At 38.0% G+C, this 15,615-nt stretch overlaps 3 protein-coding genes and 1 pseudogene across 4 annotated transcripts; 2 read left to right on the forward strand and 2 right to left on the reverse strand.

The window, feature by feature from the left end:
* Nucleotides 1–926: 926 nt before the first annotated feature.
* Nucleotides 927–3,547, reverse strand: LOC116142126 (annotated as a pseudogene).
* A 1,142-nt stretch (nucleotides 3,548–4,689) lies between these two features.
* On the forward strand, nucleotides 4,690–6,951 carry LOC116142127 (protein yippee-like 5). Its single transcript, XM_031427571.1, has 2 exons — nucleotides 4,690–4,874; nucleotides 6,431–6,951. The coding sequence occupies exons 1-2, from the start codon at nucleotides 4,690–4,692 to the stop codon at nucleotides 6,705–6,707; spliced, it is 462 nt and encodes a 153-aa protein (XP_031283431.1). The 3' UTR covers nucleotides 6,708–6,951.
* Nucleotides 6,952–8,680: 1,729 nt separating this feature from the next.
* On the forward strand, nucleotides 8,681–9,461 carry LOC116142172 (calcium-binding protein KIC). The gene has a single exon (XM_031427608.1). It carries the CDS (start codon nucleotides 8,931–8,933, stop codon nucleotides 9,309–9,311), a length of 381 nt encoding a protein of 126 aa, XP_031283468.1. The 5' UTR covers nucleotides 8,681–8,930; the 3' UTR covers nucleotides 9,312–9,461.
* Nucleotides 9,462–10,497: 1,036 nt separating this feature from the next.
* On the reverse strand, nucleotides 10,498–14,007 carry LOC116142179 (serine/arginine-rich splicing factor RS31-like). Of its 2 annotated transcripts, XM_031427618.1 has the most exons (6): nucleotides 13,883–14,007; nucleotides 13,592–13,741; nucleotides 11,652–11,764; nucleotides 11,254–11,483; nucleotides 10,841–11,164; nucleotides 10,498–10,718 (listed from the first exon to the last, which is right to left on the reverse strand). In XM_031427618.1, exons 2-6 carry the CDS (start codon nucleotides 13,698–13,700, stop codon nucleotides 10,688–10,690), a joined length of 807 nt encoding a protein of 268 aa, XP_031283478.1. In that variant the 5' UTR covers nucleotides 13,701–13,741; nucleotides 13,883–14,007; the 3' UTR covers nucleotides 10,498–10,687. The 2 variants fall into 2 exon arrangements, with proteins under 2 accessions (XP_031283478.1, XP_031283479.1); XM_031427619.1 differs by lacking the exons at nucleotides 13,592–13,741; nucleotides 13,883–14,007 and adding an exon at nucleotides 11,894–12,310.
* Between the last annotated feature and the right edge of the window lie 1,608 nt (nucleotides 14,008–15,615).

Consider the following 15,615-nt stretch of genomic DNA (forward strand, 5'->3'; position numbering starts at 1 on the left):
CATTGACAGCGTTATTCTTTGGGTGATATATATAGACTTCTTATTATACCAAACAACAACTACGCCAAGGATGACTTGACTAAGGACTTTTCCCATACACCCACTCAATAAAGCAAAAACCGAAACAGACGCCTTCATGAAAATCCCATCAAAGTCGTTACCCCATTATCACAACACCCTGTAGCAAAAGATAAACAGTTATCAAACAAAAAGTTAGGAGACGTTCCGAAACCGCAATCTTCACCCATTATTGGGGTTAAAAATTCCACGTCAAGCCATCTATGATTTGACAATCAGCAAGTCATTTACAGCATTTGGGAATTCATATGCTGCAAAGTTGTTTGAATTAATGGAACAATAAGAGGGATTTACATGATCCAGACTTCACAGAGCATGAAGAGCTGATGCAGATTTGAATTTCATCAATTATCAAACCAAAACTTTATCAAGCAAACTGAAAAACTTTCATCGAACGGATCCACCAGAAATTAATGAGGAAATTAACCCAAACCCGCCTTGATTGGGCTAAAATCATTTATATTTTACCGTCAATCCCAAGCAATAGCTTGACTTTATTTTTTAAATTCTAAATCCACAATTAAAATTTTAACATAAAAGGAAAAAGAGTAAATAACTTGAATACAGGAAAGGGTTAGAGTTCCACAGGATTTAAAGCAGGCAATATCCCCATAAGTATTAAGCCACGAAAGAAAGATAACAATCAAAAACACACACATAACATATATTATATAGGTTTATTACTAATGTCTTCAAATCCAGGAAAACCAGTAACCAAACATACAAATACAATCAGTAATTGATATCTCAAACTGAGAAAATGCTAATTCTACAAGACTATCAGAACTACGCGGACGGCAGACAAAAAATGGTACGAGAGCACACTTCTTTCCCCAGAATGCCATTTTTCACGTTCTTGACCTTCTAACTGGTGATCGGCTGTTAAAGGAGATTCAACAAAAAATAAAAAGATTATAAGACGTATATGAATATGTATGTCAATAAATAATAAGAAACAAGCTCACCACTAGGTTCTGACAAGTGACTACTACCTGCGGTATCTGTCATACTCAGGCTCCTATTCCGCCCATAACAGGACTTCTCCGCTTGTAATACCTGGACTCCTGTTCCTCCCATAATCAGGACTTCTGCGCCTGTCATACACTGCCCATTGTACCGATCATAAACTGCTGCGGGCTCGCCATAATCGGACTTGGTCTCCTACGATAAGCAGGACTTGGTGATCTCCCTATGGACTATCCCCACGCTACCATAACTACCTCTTCTAGGCTATCATATCTGTCATCCCTCTCACTATCTCTTTAAAGCATACTCAACAGAAATAACCCTGTCCATAACTTACTGCACGTGCATAGTGGTTTTGTTAGGAGCAAAAACCATGAACACAATAAGTGAATAGACATGAACAAACCAAGCATATGATAAGAACCTTCTATTTGTAGCATCAAGGGCCTTGGTTGCATCTTCTTGGTCTCAAACTGCACAAATGCAAAGTTTCGTCGAATCCGAACATGAAGGACATTTCCATAGGGCTCGAAGTGTCTTTTTATATCCCGCTCCTTTGTTCGAATAGGATCAAAGTTAATCACAAAACAGGGTTTTAGTGGGCCTCTGATTGCCATTGACCTAGACCCTTCACTGCCGACCACGCCACCCACTGATGAAAGAGAGATTTATCACTTGACAGTTAAATGGAGTTGATCTTGAATAAGCCATACAAATAATTGATTACAACAACAGTAGGCCATAACTGTGAGCCATACATACAGAAAAATGTGAAACCTAAAGGAACCACATAGCCAGAAAGAACCATAACGCACCCTAGCCCACTCAACCGACAGCCTCTCGGTTGTAACCAAATGGTTGATTATCAAGTCCACGGATGGCATCTCAGCATCTCGATCATCCTCAAAATAAACAAAAGCAAAGCCTGCATAGCATGACCAACTCAGAGCAGAAGTATAATGCAGGACATTAGTACTACATCCACCAAACCTGTGGAACATCAGCCAAATCAGGGTTTCTTCCCCTGAATGGACCAAAAATATACGACACCTGCAAATACGTGAAGGCTGATGCACATAAGGATGAAGCGTTCATGATGAACTAAATCAAGATGATGCCTATTAAAGATTTAAAATCCAAGGTTTCAGGTCTGAGACGTCATTGCTAAGAATGCTTCACCTTCAGACAGCACGAATTCAGTAATGGAAGGCATGGCTGAAAGATCATTGATCCCACTATAGTGAAAGGTGGTAGGATGACATATGATTTGATTGCTCCCCACCACGACCATTCTTGTGAAATGGAAACTTGGCGGTGAGGTGGGTGAGTGACAGATGATCGTGTGAGAAAATGCAGGATGATGCCATCAGTAAATGGAAGAGAGCAGCAGGGAAGTTCCATTGCAATAAGATATTTTTGTAGAGAAGTTGGCGAGCCCGAAAGAAGCTCAATTTCCTTTAGTAGAAGTTCCTGCGTCAAAACAAACACTTAATATGGAGTTTTCTCCAAATAAATTAAATTTCAGGTTTCCATTTCATTTCGCCAGGATGCAGTGGTTTTTTTTTCATAAGAAAAGTGGCCCTGATATATCGCTACAACAGGTAGTGACATATCGCATCCAATGGTGATAAAATCAACACAATCCCTATCTATTCAAATATCAATTAACAACTATCCTGGTGCAAGGATATAAGATACTTGTCAACAGCGTGGTATAAGCCATAGGTCCTCAAAAGATCGGACAATTAACAACAATGCAAGGCCCTGACAAAACAAAATGAGGATGCTAACTTCGACCCAACAAAAAATTATCCAAAAAAAAAAAAAAAAAAAGAGTAAGAAAAAATATAAGAATGGGTCAAGAACAAACTCTACATGGACCGTAAAGAAAAGAAGTTGAAAACTCCGCATAAGCATGCAAACAAGGCGCACCTAATAGTCAGACACAAATCCACCTTTTAAACTACAGTATTCATATTCCAAGCTTCGAACCATAAAAAAGAAGTCCTGCTAACTTTAGTTTCGAAACGATTCAACTAAGATGCAAAACCTACAAGCCGTAACTGATCATCAAGATTCAGTTTCTTTACTTGCTCTGCCGCTATAGGCTTTTAAATGCAGAAATATACGCCCCTGACTACGCTGAATTGTAACTCTTTGCTGAAAATAATTTGCCTCTCAATTAAATCTCCACCGGAGTGGGCTGTTAATTTTTTTTTTTTTTCTTAAGGGGGCGTTGAGTGTTCCACAGTTCCATTGCATAGTAAAGTATACTGCAAAAGTCATTATGAGTGCAACGAGTTTTTTATTGAGAAACTACTTCGAGTAAAACCTAGTTCGTGACTGGAGTATACAAACCGTTTACAACTGAAACACGTATAATGACAAAAGTTTACCAGATTTCTGTCAACTCGCTCCACCCTTCCGTTTTTGGAGAAGACGCGCTCTAGCTCAGATTGGCAGTCTCGTACTCGAAGTTTCCAACGAAAATGGGTCTCGACATCGCGATTTCAGCAGCAACAACAACTTCACCCGAGCAAAAGTCTACAACACGCAAATATATTAAAAATCAAGCGAACATAGAATAATATTATTTTGATAATCTTTCACTACTCGCTAAAGATTCAGAATGAGTAGAAAAAATTACCTATAAAGTAGTGGTCAGGAAATAATTTACCTAAAAAGCATATTTCTAATCGACAGAAAGAAAACCCTAACTTAAGGCAAGTTGGTAAGCAACGTTGGTTGTGTGCTTATTTATAAACGCAGCCCTAATTTGACGCTAGCAAAAGTTTTCCGTGTCCGTATGATGATCCGGGTCGTTTCTTGATCCAGGTGACCAGTATAAGCCGTTGGATTTTATCGCTTGACCCTGATAAATGGTAAAGCATGATGTTTGGTTTGGGCTTATTTGTTGGGCTTAGACCGGAGACATTTCTTTTAATGGTCAATGGAAAGTTGTTTTTTTTTCCTTTAAACACCGTGATGAGTAAGCAAATAAAGATATATAAGCTACTTTTATGTTAACCTAATAGATAATGTTTTTTCTTTCTATCTTAATTGATTATTAAAGTAAAATGAGGGCACATAACACCCAATGTATATGGAAAATGCTTTAATTTTATTTCCTTTTTCACATGGTAAAAGACATGTACCCACCAAGATTTGGCAAATCTGAAAGTTTTCACATGGTTTCATAAATTCTAGATTTTCACCCTTAATTAAATTGTTAATGCATTTTTACTTATGACATAGTGCATTTTTACATACGTTTCACACAGTGCTATTACCATACGTCCTTAATTTTTTTATTACACCGCCACCACCACCTTTCAACACATCACAACTGAAACCCCAAAGTCACCACCTCCACCACCATCATCGCTCCTATTAACCTAAATTCACCTCGCCACACCAAATTTACTCACAAATCAACCACAAACCACCAACCCACTCACAATTTGGAAAATGAAGACAATGTGAGTAGAAATGGAACCATGTGACCTGGATGGTAATCGATGTGTAGGAGAAGAAGGAGTTGATGTTGGCGCTGAATGGCGGACTCAACGCAAACACAACAAACTGAGCGCGCGTCGCGATGGAGAGACACAGTCAAGGAGGTGGAAACGATAGATATTGGTGACAATGCTAGTGGGTTTTAAAGAGGACGGCGAGGGGAAGATGAGGATGGAGTCAGGTGGTTTAATTGACGCTGGAAACCGTCCAGATCACATAAGCACAATTGGTCGAGCAAAGGCTGGGGGTCGTACAAACAATGCAAAAACGATGCAAGATCAATCTGAAAACAAACCATTTAGGCTTGGGGAAAGGTGCAATCGGTGATGAGGAGATGATTTCTACCGATTTTGGTGCAAAATCTGGCTGAAATCCATCTAAAATCCCGAAGAGTAAGGAAGGAGAGAAAGGAGAGAGAAATAGACGTGAGACGGTTGTGTGCTGATCATTTTACCTTTTAACCATTAAATTAAACAATTTTCTGTTGATTTAAGGGTAAGAATATGGAATTTGTGAAACCATGGGTGAGAACTGTAGATTCGCCAAACCTTGGGTGGTAAGTGTTAGGGCTACTTAACGAACCGAGCTGCTTGAGAGCTGGCTCAGCTCGGTTGGAGTCTGGCTCGTTAACGGCTCAGTTCGTCTGATAATGAGTCGGCTCGACTCGGCTCGTGAGACAAAACGAGCCGAGCCTGGCCCGAAATATCGGCGGGTTTTTTTAGGTTTTCTAAAGTACTGGGATTTAATTGAAAGTTATGCAACACAAGTTTTAAAAAATAACAAAATGGCCCCGTTATTAAAATCCCCAAATCGTCGAATTCCTTCGCCAGATGAACCCTTGCCGTAAAAGTTGAAACTTGAAACTCCTCCCAAACTCACAATTTTCTTCTCCATCATTAGCACAAAGTTTCCATCGCATTTTCGTCAAACTTTCGTCATCTTCGTCAGATCTTCGTCATCTCATCGAATCTTTGTCATCTTCGTCGGATTTTAATCGGTGAGTATTGAGTTTCTTCAAAGTCTATAAATATTTTATGGGTAAGGTGTTTGTTTTGGCTTTGTTCTTCGGTTTGGTAGCTTGTAAAACCCATATGTGATTGAATGAGGCTGGCTCTTCTTGTTCCTCCATTTTCTCTTCGAGGGTTTATGGAGAACAAATAGAGTTACAATATGAACAAACACTAGGGCTTAAGAAGTGCGTTAAATCATTTTATGGGTACCAAAACGCAGCGTGCAGGTCACCAATTTTAATCGTTTCATTATCATTAAAATATCAAAAAGTAAAACTTTATATATAAAAATATTAATTTTTTTTCATATAAATTAATGTGTCAAAAAATGAACATGTAATAAATGCAAAAAGCTAATTAACAGATAACAGCCTTTAATTCTGCCCAACAAATTAAAAAAAAAAGTTTTGAATTTAAAAAAAAAAAAATTGAATTATTTGGAGTTGGCTTGCGAGCCGACTCGAAATGTGTCAAACCCTTTCACGAGCCACACATTATATGTGTGGCTCGGCTAGGCTTGAGTATTCTTCCTCTTTCACGAACCGAGCTTGTTAAACCAAAAATTCAGTTCGGCTCGGCTTGGCTTGTTAACACCCTTGGTAAGTGTTGTTTTCTTTATTCACATTATTCATAATATTGAACATACTNGTGATCTCAACTCACTGATCAGAATTTTCTGCAAATTCTGTAGTATGGGCCTATGGGGTTTAACCATATCATCACACTTAGAATCAACACCTGATCTGATATCAATAAATAGAGTCCAATTTTACTAAACTAATTTGGTGTAAACTAATCAGTTTATACAAGTTAATCTGATTGAAGGTTATGTTAATTGTTGAGGTTTTTTTTTTTATATAAATCTTTAAAGCTCTGTTATCTTTGACTTTGAATCTTGTTGTTGGGCAGGCAACCAGTGGTAGAGCTTTTCTATTTAGCCACGCAATAAACATCGTTGAAGGGCTGAAAGAGAACCGGCATCTAATAACTGGTCTCCATACAGTTGCTGATGTATTCTGCTCTGATTGTGGAGAGACTTTGGGTTGGAAGTATGAACGCGCCTATGATGAATCACAGAAGTACAAGGAAGGCAAAGTTGTGCTTGAGAATTTCAAGATTGTCAAAGAAAATTGGTAGCCATTATCAGTGATCTTGAGTCTGTTCATGTTGGACCTGTACAGAAGAATTAATTCTTTTCAAGTGAATGGTTTTCATCACATATGGAAGTCAAGGCATAAGTGCCATATGTTGTGTGTGGATAATATTGTAAATGCTGGTGTTTATAAATTCATTCGGATTGCACACGGAATGAATATTAGCTGACAGTTACTTTTTGCTTTCATGCTGAGAAAATGGATGGGAGGAAAAGAATTCGTTCAAAGTCAGTTCTTATTAACATGATCTTTCAGTCCATTTTCTAGTAATCAGGAGCTGGATTACATTATATATTACTTTCATTTTAGTGTTTTCCAAGGAAAATATCAAACATATGCAGTTTTCCACATAGTTTAATTCAACAATAAACAAAGCTAATTTATTTTCCGTGGTCCTGGTTCTGGTTCTGATGGGAAAGAGATCTTGGAGGGGAAATAATGTCAAGCTAAAGAGGAATCGTATAAGTTAAAGAAAGGAAAAACCAATTTAGTAGTAGGCATATCCTTCTGTAAATTATTTCTTTCAAAATTAAACTATTTTATTTTATCTCCTTAATTACATCATGTAGATAGAATCTACTAAAAGGTTGAAAGGGCTTAGTGTAACGAATCCCATATCAAAAACGTATTGGAGAGATCCTAGGCTTATAAATAGGGGGAGTCTCTCTACTTAATATGTTAGTCTTTTGGGTGTGAAACTCTCAACCCGTAACAAGTGGTATCAGAGTAGACTCAATCTATCTTTTGATGTTCCGTCAAGCGCCCACGTGTGATTGTGGGTCCATACGAGAGTGAAATAGTTGGGTAGGCAAAGGGTCTGACGAGAGCGTCACAGGATTGGGTGGAAAAGAATATAATGAATTTCACATCGTATTAGGGAGATTCTGAACTTATAAATAGGGGAGTTTCTTCACCTAATAGATTAGGGCGTAAAACTCCAGCCCGTAACACTAGCCAACCATAGCTGTACCTCTGAAATCAGAAACTGATTCATTCAAATATTATTTGAATTTCAACACCAGCTACTGCATCGCATGTGAAATTGTGAACTGACGCTGGGTGGAAGTTATTAAATCCTCCCTGCCACTACCAACTTGAAGGAAACTTCCTGGTGATTTACAACTTCTTGCTTTTGTCTTTTCTATGGAAATTAATTTCCTCTTTCAATTCCAAGGCCCATCCCATCGCACTGACCACGTACATCACAATACACATAGTATATGATAAAAGGTCTACTACGGTGATCACTTTATTCAATGAAGAAATTTTATTTGACGAATCATCAATCCAAATAATTTAAATTACATGGAAATTGGTAGGGCTTGATGGACATTTCTCAAATTCATGAATTGACGATCATTAGTCAAATAGAAAGTGTTTTTTTTTTTTGAAATTCTCGATAAGCATCTATTAGATGCATGCAGAACACATGAAGTTATAATGCACCATGTGATAGAAAAGGGGACGCCAAGGCCATGTCCAAAGTCTGGCTTTATTGTTTGTCTTTTTATTATGAAATTAAAAATAAGGCGGCAAATAATAATTGACATAAATGAAGAATCCAAAAATCAAATTGAACAGAAAGGAACCTTCATAGAAGCAGAACATCGGACAATTTAAGCAATTCCTTCAACTCCTCCATCAACATTACCTATCCCTATCCCTTATTCTCTCTCCCTGCACTTTCCTCGAAACCCTTCAATTGGAAAATAAAATTCATTTCAATTTTCAAGAATGTTTATTAAGTGGTGGCACCACCACAAACACATAATTTTATTGTATCATGAGCCATACATGTGTCTTGTTCTCTATGGATCGAACCGTCCAATTTCAAATGATCCTAGACGTGTAAAGTTGTAATTTTATCAAATTCAATAAATTAATAGATTTATGATTTAATGCAAATATTTTAGGATTAAATATTCGGATTATATTTGTCATTTAAGCAAGTATCTAAAATGGACGGTTGAGATGAATGACACAATACAAGTCAAGCTCAACTCACATCAAGAATGTGGCGCAATAGAAACTTTCTATGCTTATAAAGGCTGCTCGAACTCCAATGTGTATCTTCCATTATTAACTCCGTTTGTCATATCATAACATTTTCTTTTGTTTTTTAATTCTTTATTGTAGGCAAACCATTCTGAGTTTTTGATACAGTAGAAAGCAGGGGAGCTGTTTGACCACCAAAAAAAAAAAAGTTATGGAAAAGAAGGAAACATCGACGAAAGCAACATCCATGACAAGCGAGTATGAAGATTTATTACCAGTGATGGCTGAGAAGCTTGACGTAGAGACGTTTGTGTCAGAATTATGTGGGGGATTTCGACTTCTGTCGGACCTGAATAGGGGGCTGATAACGCCGGAGAGTCTAAGGGAAAATTCAGCATATCTGGGGATGGAGGGGATGACAAAAGAGGACGCAGAGGCCATGGTAAAAGAAGGAGATCTTGATGGAGATGGAGCACTCAACGAGACTGAGTTCTGCATCTTAATGGTTAGACTTAGCCCTGGAATGATGGAGGATGCTGAGGCCTGGCTAGACAAGGCACTTCAACAAGATTTAACCAAACCTTCATCTTGATTCTTTTTCTCTTTTAAGTGTTATTATTTGGTGAGTGATTGATAATTTCTGTTGGTTTCAACATCAATCTGGTTGTAATTGTAAGAAGAGGTTGTTCGTAATGAATAATCAAATTCATAAAATGCATTGCGCTGTCTTGTGAATATTGCACCCTAATTACCAAATCCAATCTTAGCTTTAGCTACACACAACCAACAAGAGTCGCTGCTTTCAGATTCAGTTACAATTTTCTGTTGTTTGAAAAAGGTAAGGGTGAAATTCTAACAAAGTTGCTATAGGGAGTAAATGAATATCACCAGGAACTATGTTTGTAGATTTTTCTAAGGTTAACAGCTTCCCTTTCAACTTCTTAGATAATTAAAACTGCATCTTAGAAAAGAAATACGTTAAAAGGGCATTGACAGCGTTATTCTTTGGGTGATATATATAGACTTCTTATTATACCAAACAACACAACTACGCCAAGAGATGACTTGACTAAAGACTTTTCCATACACCCACTCAATAAAGCAAAAACCGAAACAGACGGCCTTCATGAAAATCCTCCATCCAAAGTCGTTACCCCATTATCACAACACCCTGTAGCAAAGAGATTAAACAGTTATCAAACAAAAATGTTAGGGAGACGTTCCGAAACCGCAATCTTCACCCAATTATTGGGGTTAAAAAATTCCACGTCAAGCCATCTATGATTTGACAATCAGCAAGTCATTTACAGCATTTGCTGGAATTCATATGCTGTCAAAGTTGTTTGAATTAATGGGAACAATAAGAGGGGTTTACATGATACCAGACTTCACAGCAAGCATGAAGAGCTGATGCAGATATTGAATTTCATCAATTATCAAACCATAACTTTATCAAGCAAACTGAAAAACTTTCATCGAACGGATCCACCAGTAAATTAATGAGGGATAATTAACCCAAACCCGCCTTGATTGGGCTGAAATACATTTATTATTTTATTTTTACCGTCAATCCCGAGCTAATAGCTTGACTTTATTTTTTCAATTACTAAATTCACAATTTAAAATTTTAACATAAAAGGATAAAAGAGTAAATAACTTGAATAGCAGGAATTAGGGTTAGAGTTCCACAGGATTTAAAGGCAGGTCAATATCCCCAATCAAGTATTAAGCCAACGAAAGACAAGATAACAATCAAAACACACACACACACACACATATATATATATATAGGTTCTATTACTAATGTCTTCAAATCCAGGAAAACCAGTAACCAAACATACAAATACAATCAGTAATTGATATCTCAAACTGAGAAAATGCTAATTCTACAACTATTCAGAACTACCGCGGACGGCCAGACAATAAAATGGTACGAGAGCACACTTCTTTCCCCAGAATGCACATTTTTCACGTTCTTGACCTTCTAACTGGTGATCGGCTGTTATAAGGAGATTCAAGGCAAAAAATAAAAAAGATTATAAGACGTATATGAATATGTATATGTCAATAAATAATAAGCAAACAAGCTCACCACTAGGTTACTGACAAGTGACTACGTACCTGCGGTATCTGTCATACTCAGGGCTCCTATTCCGCCCATAATCAGGACTTCTCCGCTTGTAATACACTGGACTCCTGTTCCTCCCATAATCAGGACTTCTGCGCCTGTCATACACTGTCCCATTGTACCGATCATAAACTGGGCTGCGGGCTCGGCCATAATCTGGACTTGGTCTCCTACGATAAGCAGGACTTGGTGATCTCCCATATGGACTATCCCCACGCCTACCATAACTACCTCTTCTAGGGCTATCATATCTGTCATCCCTCTCACTATCATCTTTTAAAGCATACTCAACAGAAATAACCCTGTCCAATAACTTACTGCACAGTGCATAGTGGTTTTGTTAGGAGCAAAAACCATGAACACAATAAGTGATAAGCAATGAAACAACCAAGCATATGATAAGAACCTTCTATTTGTAGCATCAAGGGCCTTGGTTGCATCTTCTTGTGTCTCAAACTGCACAAATGCAAAGTTTCGTCGAATCCGAACATGAAGGACATTTCCATAGGGCTCGAAGTGTCTTTTTATATCCCGCTCCTTTGTTCGAATAGGATCAAAGTTAATCACAAACAAGGTTTTAGTGGGCCTCTGATTTGCCATTGACCTAGACCCTTCACGATGCCGACCACGCTCACCCTGATGAAAGAGAGATTTATCACTTGACAGTTAAAATGGAGTTGATCTTGAAATAAGCCATACAAATAATTGATTACAACAACAGGTAGGCCAATAACTGTGAGGCCATACATACAGAAAAATGTGAAACCTAAAGGAACCACATAGCCAGAAAGAACCATAACGCACCCTAGCCCACTCAACCGACAGCCTCCGTCGGTTGTAACCAAATGGTTGATTATCAAGTCCACGGATGGCATCTGCAGCATCTCGATCATCCTCAAAATAAACAAAAGCAAAGCCTGCAATAGCGTGACCAACATCAGAGGCAGAAGTAATAATGCAGGACATTAGTACTACATCCACACAACCTGTGGTACATCAGCCAAATCAGGGTTTCTTCCCCTGAATGGACCAAAAATATACGACACCTGCAAATACGTGAAGGCTGATGCACATAAGGATGTAGAAGCGTTGCATGATGAACTAAATCAAGATGATGGCCTATTAAAGATTTAAAATCCAAGGTTTCAGGTCTGAGACGTCATTGCTAAGCATGCTTCACCATTCAGACAGCACGAATTCAGTAATGGAAGGCATGGCATGAAAGATTTCATTGATCCCACTATAGTGAAAGGTGGTAGGTATGACATATGATTTGATTGCTCCCCACCACGACCATTCTTGTGAAATGGAAACTTGGGCGGTGAGGTGGGTGAGTGACAGATGATCGTGTGATGAAAATGCAGGATGATGCCATCAGTAAATGGAAGGAGAGCAGTCAGGGAAGTTTCCATTGCAATAAGAATATTTTGTAGAGAAGTTGGCGAGCCCAGAAAGAAGCTCAATTTCCTTTAGTAGAAGTTCCTGCGTCAAAACAAACACTTAATATGGAGATTTTCTCCAAATAAATTCAAAATTTCAGGTTTCCATTTTCATTTCTGCCAGGATGCAGTAGAGGTTTTTTTTCATAAGAAAAGTGGCCCTGATATTATCGCTACAACAGTAGTGACATATCGCAGTCCAATAAGGTGATAAAATCACAACAATCCCTATCTATTCAAATATCAATTAACAACTATCCTGGTGCAAGGAATATAAGATACTTGTCAACAGCGTGGTATAAGCCATAGGTCACTCAAAAGATCGGGACAATTAACAACAATGCAAGGCCCTGACAAAACAAAATGAGGGATGCTAACTTCGACCCAACAAAAAAAATTATCCACAAACAGGGGAAAAAAAAAAAAAAGAGTGAAGAAAAAATAATAAGAATGGGTCAAGAACAGAAACTCTACATGGACTGTAAAGAAAAGAAGTTGAAAACTCCGCATAAGCATAGCAAACAAGGCGCACCTAATAGTCAGACACAAATCCACCTTTTAAACTACAGTAATTCAGTATTCCAAGCTTCGAACTATAAAAAAGAAGTCCTGCTCAACTTTAGTTTCGAAACGATTCAACTAAATAGTGCAAAACCTACAAGCCGTAACTTGATCATCAAGATTCAGTTTCTTTAGCTTCTCTGCCGCTATAGGCTTTTAAATGCAGAAATATAGTCCCCTGACTACGCTGGAATTGTAACTCTTTGCTGAAAATAATTTGTCTCTCAATTAAATCTGCACCCGTGGAGGGGCTGTTAATTTTTTTTTTTTTTTTTTCTTTTCCTTAAAGGGGGCTGTTGAGTTGGTTCCACAGTTCCATCGTCATAGTAAAGTATACTGCAAAAGTCATTATGAGTGCAACGAGTTTTTCTATTGAGAAACTACTTCGAGTAAAACCTAGTTCGTGACTGGAGTATACAAAACCGTTTACAAACTTGAAACACGTATAATGGNAGTCCCCTGACTACGCTGGAATTGTAACTCTTTGCTGAAAATAATTTGTCTCTCAATTAAATCTGCACCCGTGGAGGGGCTGTTAATTTTTTTTTTTTTTTTTTCTTTTCCTTAAAGGGGGCTGTTGAGTTGGTTCCACAGTTCCATCGTCATAGTAAAGTATACTGCAAAAGTCATTATGAGTGCAACGAGTTTTTTTATTGAGAAACTACTTCGAGTAAAACCTAGTTCGTGACTGGAGTATACAAAACCGTTTACAACTTGAAACACGTATAATGGACAAAAGTTTACCAGATTTCATGTCAACTCGCTCCACCCTTCCGTGTTTGGAGAAGACGCGCTCTAGCTCAGATTGGCGAGTCTCGTACTCGAAGTTTCCAACGAAAATGGGTCTCGACATCGCGATTTCAGCAGCAACAACAACTTCACCCGAGCAAAAGTCTACAATCAGCGCAAATAATATTAAAAATCAAAGCGAACAATAGAATAATATTATTTTGATAATCTTTCACTACTCGCTAAAGATTCCAGAATGAGTAGAAAAAATTAGCCTATAAAGTAGTGGTCAGGAAATAATTTTACCTAAAAAGCTATATTTCTAATCGACAGAAAGAAAACCCTAACTTAAGGGCAAGTTGGTGAAGCAACAGTTTGTTGTGTGCTTATTTATAACCGCAGCCCTAATTTGACGCTAGCAAAAGTTTTCCGTGTCCGTACGATGATCCGAGTCGTTTCTTGATCCAGGTGACGCAGTATAAGCCGTTGGATTTTATCGCTTGACCCTGATAAAATTGGTAAAGCATGATGTTTTGTTTGGGCTTTATTTGTTGGGCTTAGACCGGAGACATTTCTTTTAATAGGTCAAGAAGCTTCTGATTAGGGTCTTTAACCAGCCTCATGAGTCATGAGTCATGAATCTACTTTTATCAGTCAAGGAGGCTTTGGGTTGGTCAATGATTTTTTTTTTTTCCTTTAACACCGTGATGAGTAAGCAAATAAAGAATATATAAGCTACTTTTATGTTAACCTAATACGCATATATGTTTTTTCTTTCTATCTTAATTGATTATTAAAGTAAATTAGAGGGCACATAACACCCAATGTAATATATGGGGAGAAATGCTTTAATTTTATTTTCCTTTTTCACATGAGTAAAAGACATATACCCACCCAAGATTTGGCGAATCTGAAAGTTTCCAAAGTTTTATAAATTCTAGATTTTTATCCTTAAATTAACATTGTTAATGCATTTTTACTTATGACATAGTTTCACACAATGCTATTACCATACTGTCCTTAATTTTTTTATTACACTGCCACCACCACCTTTCAACACCATCACAACTGAAACCCCAAAGTCACCACCTCCACCACCATTGCAATCCTTATTAACCCCAAAGTCAACCTCACCACCACCAAATTTACTCACAAATTCAACCACAAACTACCACCTAAACCCAACACCCACTCACAATCTGGAAAATGAATGACAATCACGAGTAGGAAATGGCAACCAGTGTGACCTGAGATGGTAATCGATGTGTCAGGGGAGAAGAGAGGAGTTGATGTTGGCGGTGAATGGCGGACTCAACGCAAACGCAACAAACTCAAGCGCGCGTCGCGATGGAGAGATGCAGTCGGGGAAGGTGGAAACGATAGCTATTGGTGGTAGTGCTAGTGGGTGTTTTAAAGAGGACGGTGAGGGGAAGATGAGGATGGAGTCAAGTGGTTTAATTGACGTTGGAAACCGTCCAGATCGAGCATAAGCACAATCGATCGAGCAAGGCTGAGGGTCGTACAAACAATGCAAAAACGATGCAAGATCAATCTGAAAACAAACCATTTAAGTTTGCGGAAAGGTGCAATCGGTGATGAGGAGATGATTTCTACCGATTTTGGTGCAAGATCCAACTAAAATCCCGAAGAGTAAGGAAGGAGAGAAAGGAGGGAGAAATAGACGTGAGACAGTTGTGTGCTGACCATTTTACTCTTTAACCATTAAATTAAATAATTTTCTGTTGATTTAAGGGTAAAAATATGGAATTTATGAAACCATGGGTGAGAACTATAGATTCATCAAACCTTGGGTGGTAAGTGTTGCTTTCTTTATTCACATTATTCATAATATTGAACATACTAAGAATAACGTGACTGTAAAGTCAATGTAGCAATAAAGGAAGTCACGACCATTACGGTTTGAGGAAGAAATGAGTTAATGAGAAGATGATAATTACCTTTTGAAGCAGCCAATCCTAAACCTTAGTTGGGCTTGTCTGGTTCCCCAAATGCACATTTATATGATGACCACTTTCAAA

This window comes from Pistacia vera, unplaced genomic scaffold (genome assembly GCF_008641045.1).
Source record: "Pistacia vera cultivar Batoury unplaced genomic scaffold, PisVer_v2 Contig405, whole genome shotgun sequence".
Classification (NCBI taxonomy): domain Eukaryota; kingdom Viridiplantae; phylum Streptophyta; class Magnoliopsida; order Sapindales; family Anacardiaceae; genus Pistacia; species Pistacia vera.

Coding starts and splice junctions, on each gene's coding strand:
- LOC116142127 (XM_031427571.1), top strand. CDS start 4,690: ATGCTAGTGGGTTTTAAAGAGGACGGCGAGGGGAAGATGAGGATGGAG. Junction 4,875..6,430: donor CCATTTAGGCTTGGGGAAAG/GTGCAATCGGTG, acceptor TTTTTTTATATA/AATCTTTAAAGCTCTGTTAT.
- LOC116142172 (XM_031427608.1), top strand. CDS start 8,931: ATGGAAAAGAAGGAAACATCGACGAAAGCAACATCCATGACAAGCGAG.
- LOC116142179 (XM_031427618.1), bottom strand. CDS start 13,700: ATGTCGAGACCCATTTTCGTTGGAAACTTCGAGTACGAGACTCGCCAA. Junction 11,484..11,651: donor TGTCGGTTGAGTGGGCTAGG/GTGCGTTATGGT, acceptor CTCTTTCATCAG/GGTGAGCGTGGTCGGCATCG. Junction 11,165..11,253: donor CTTGATGCTACAAATAGAAG/GTTCTTATCATA, acceptor TGCACTGTGCAG/TAAGTTATTGGACAGGGTTA.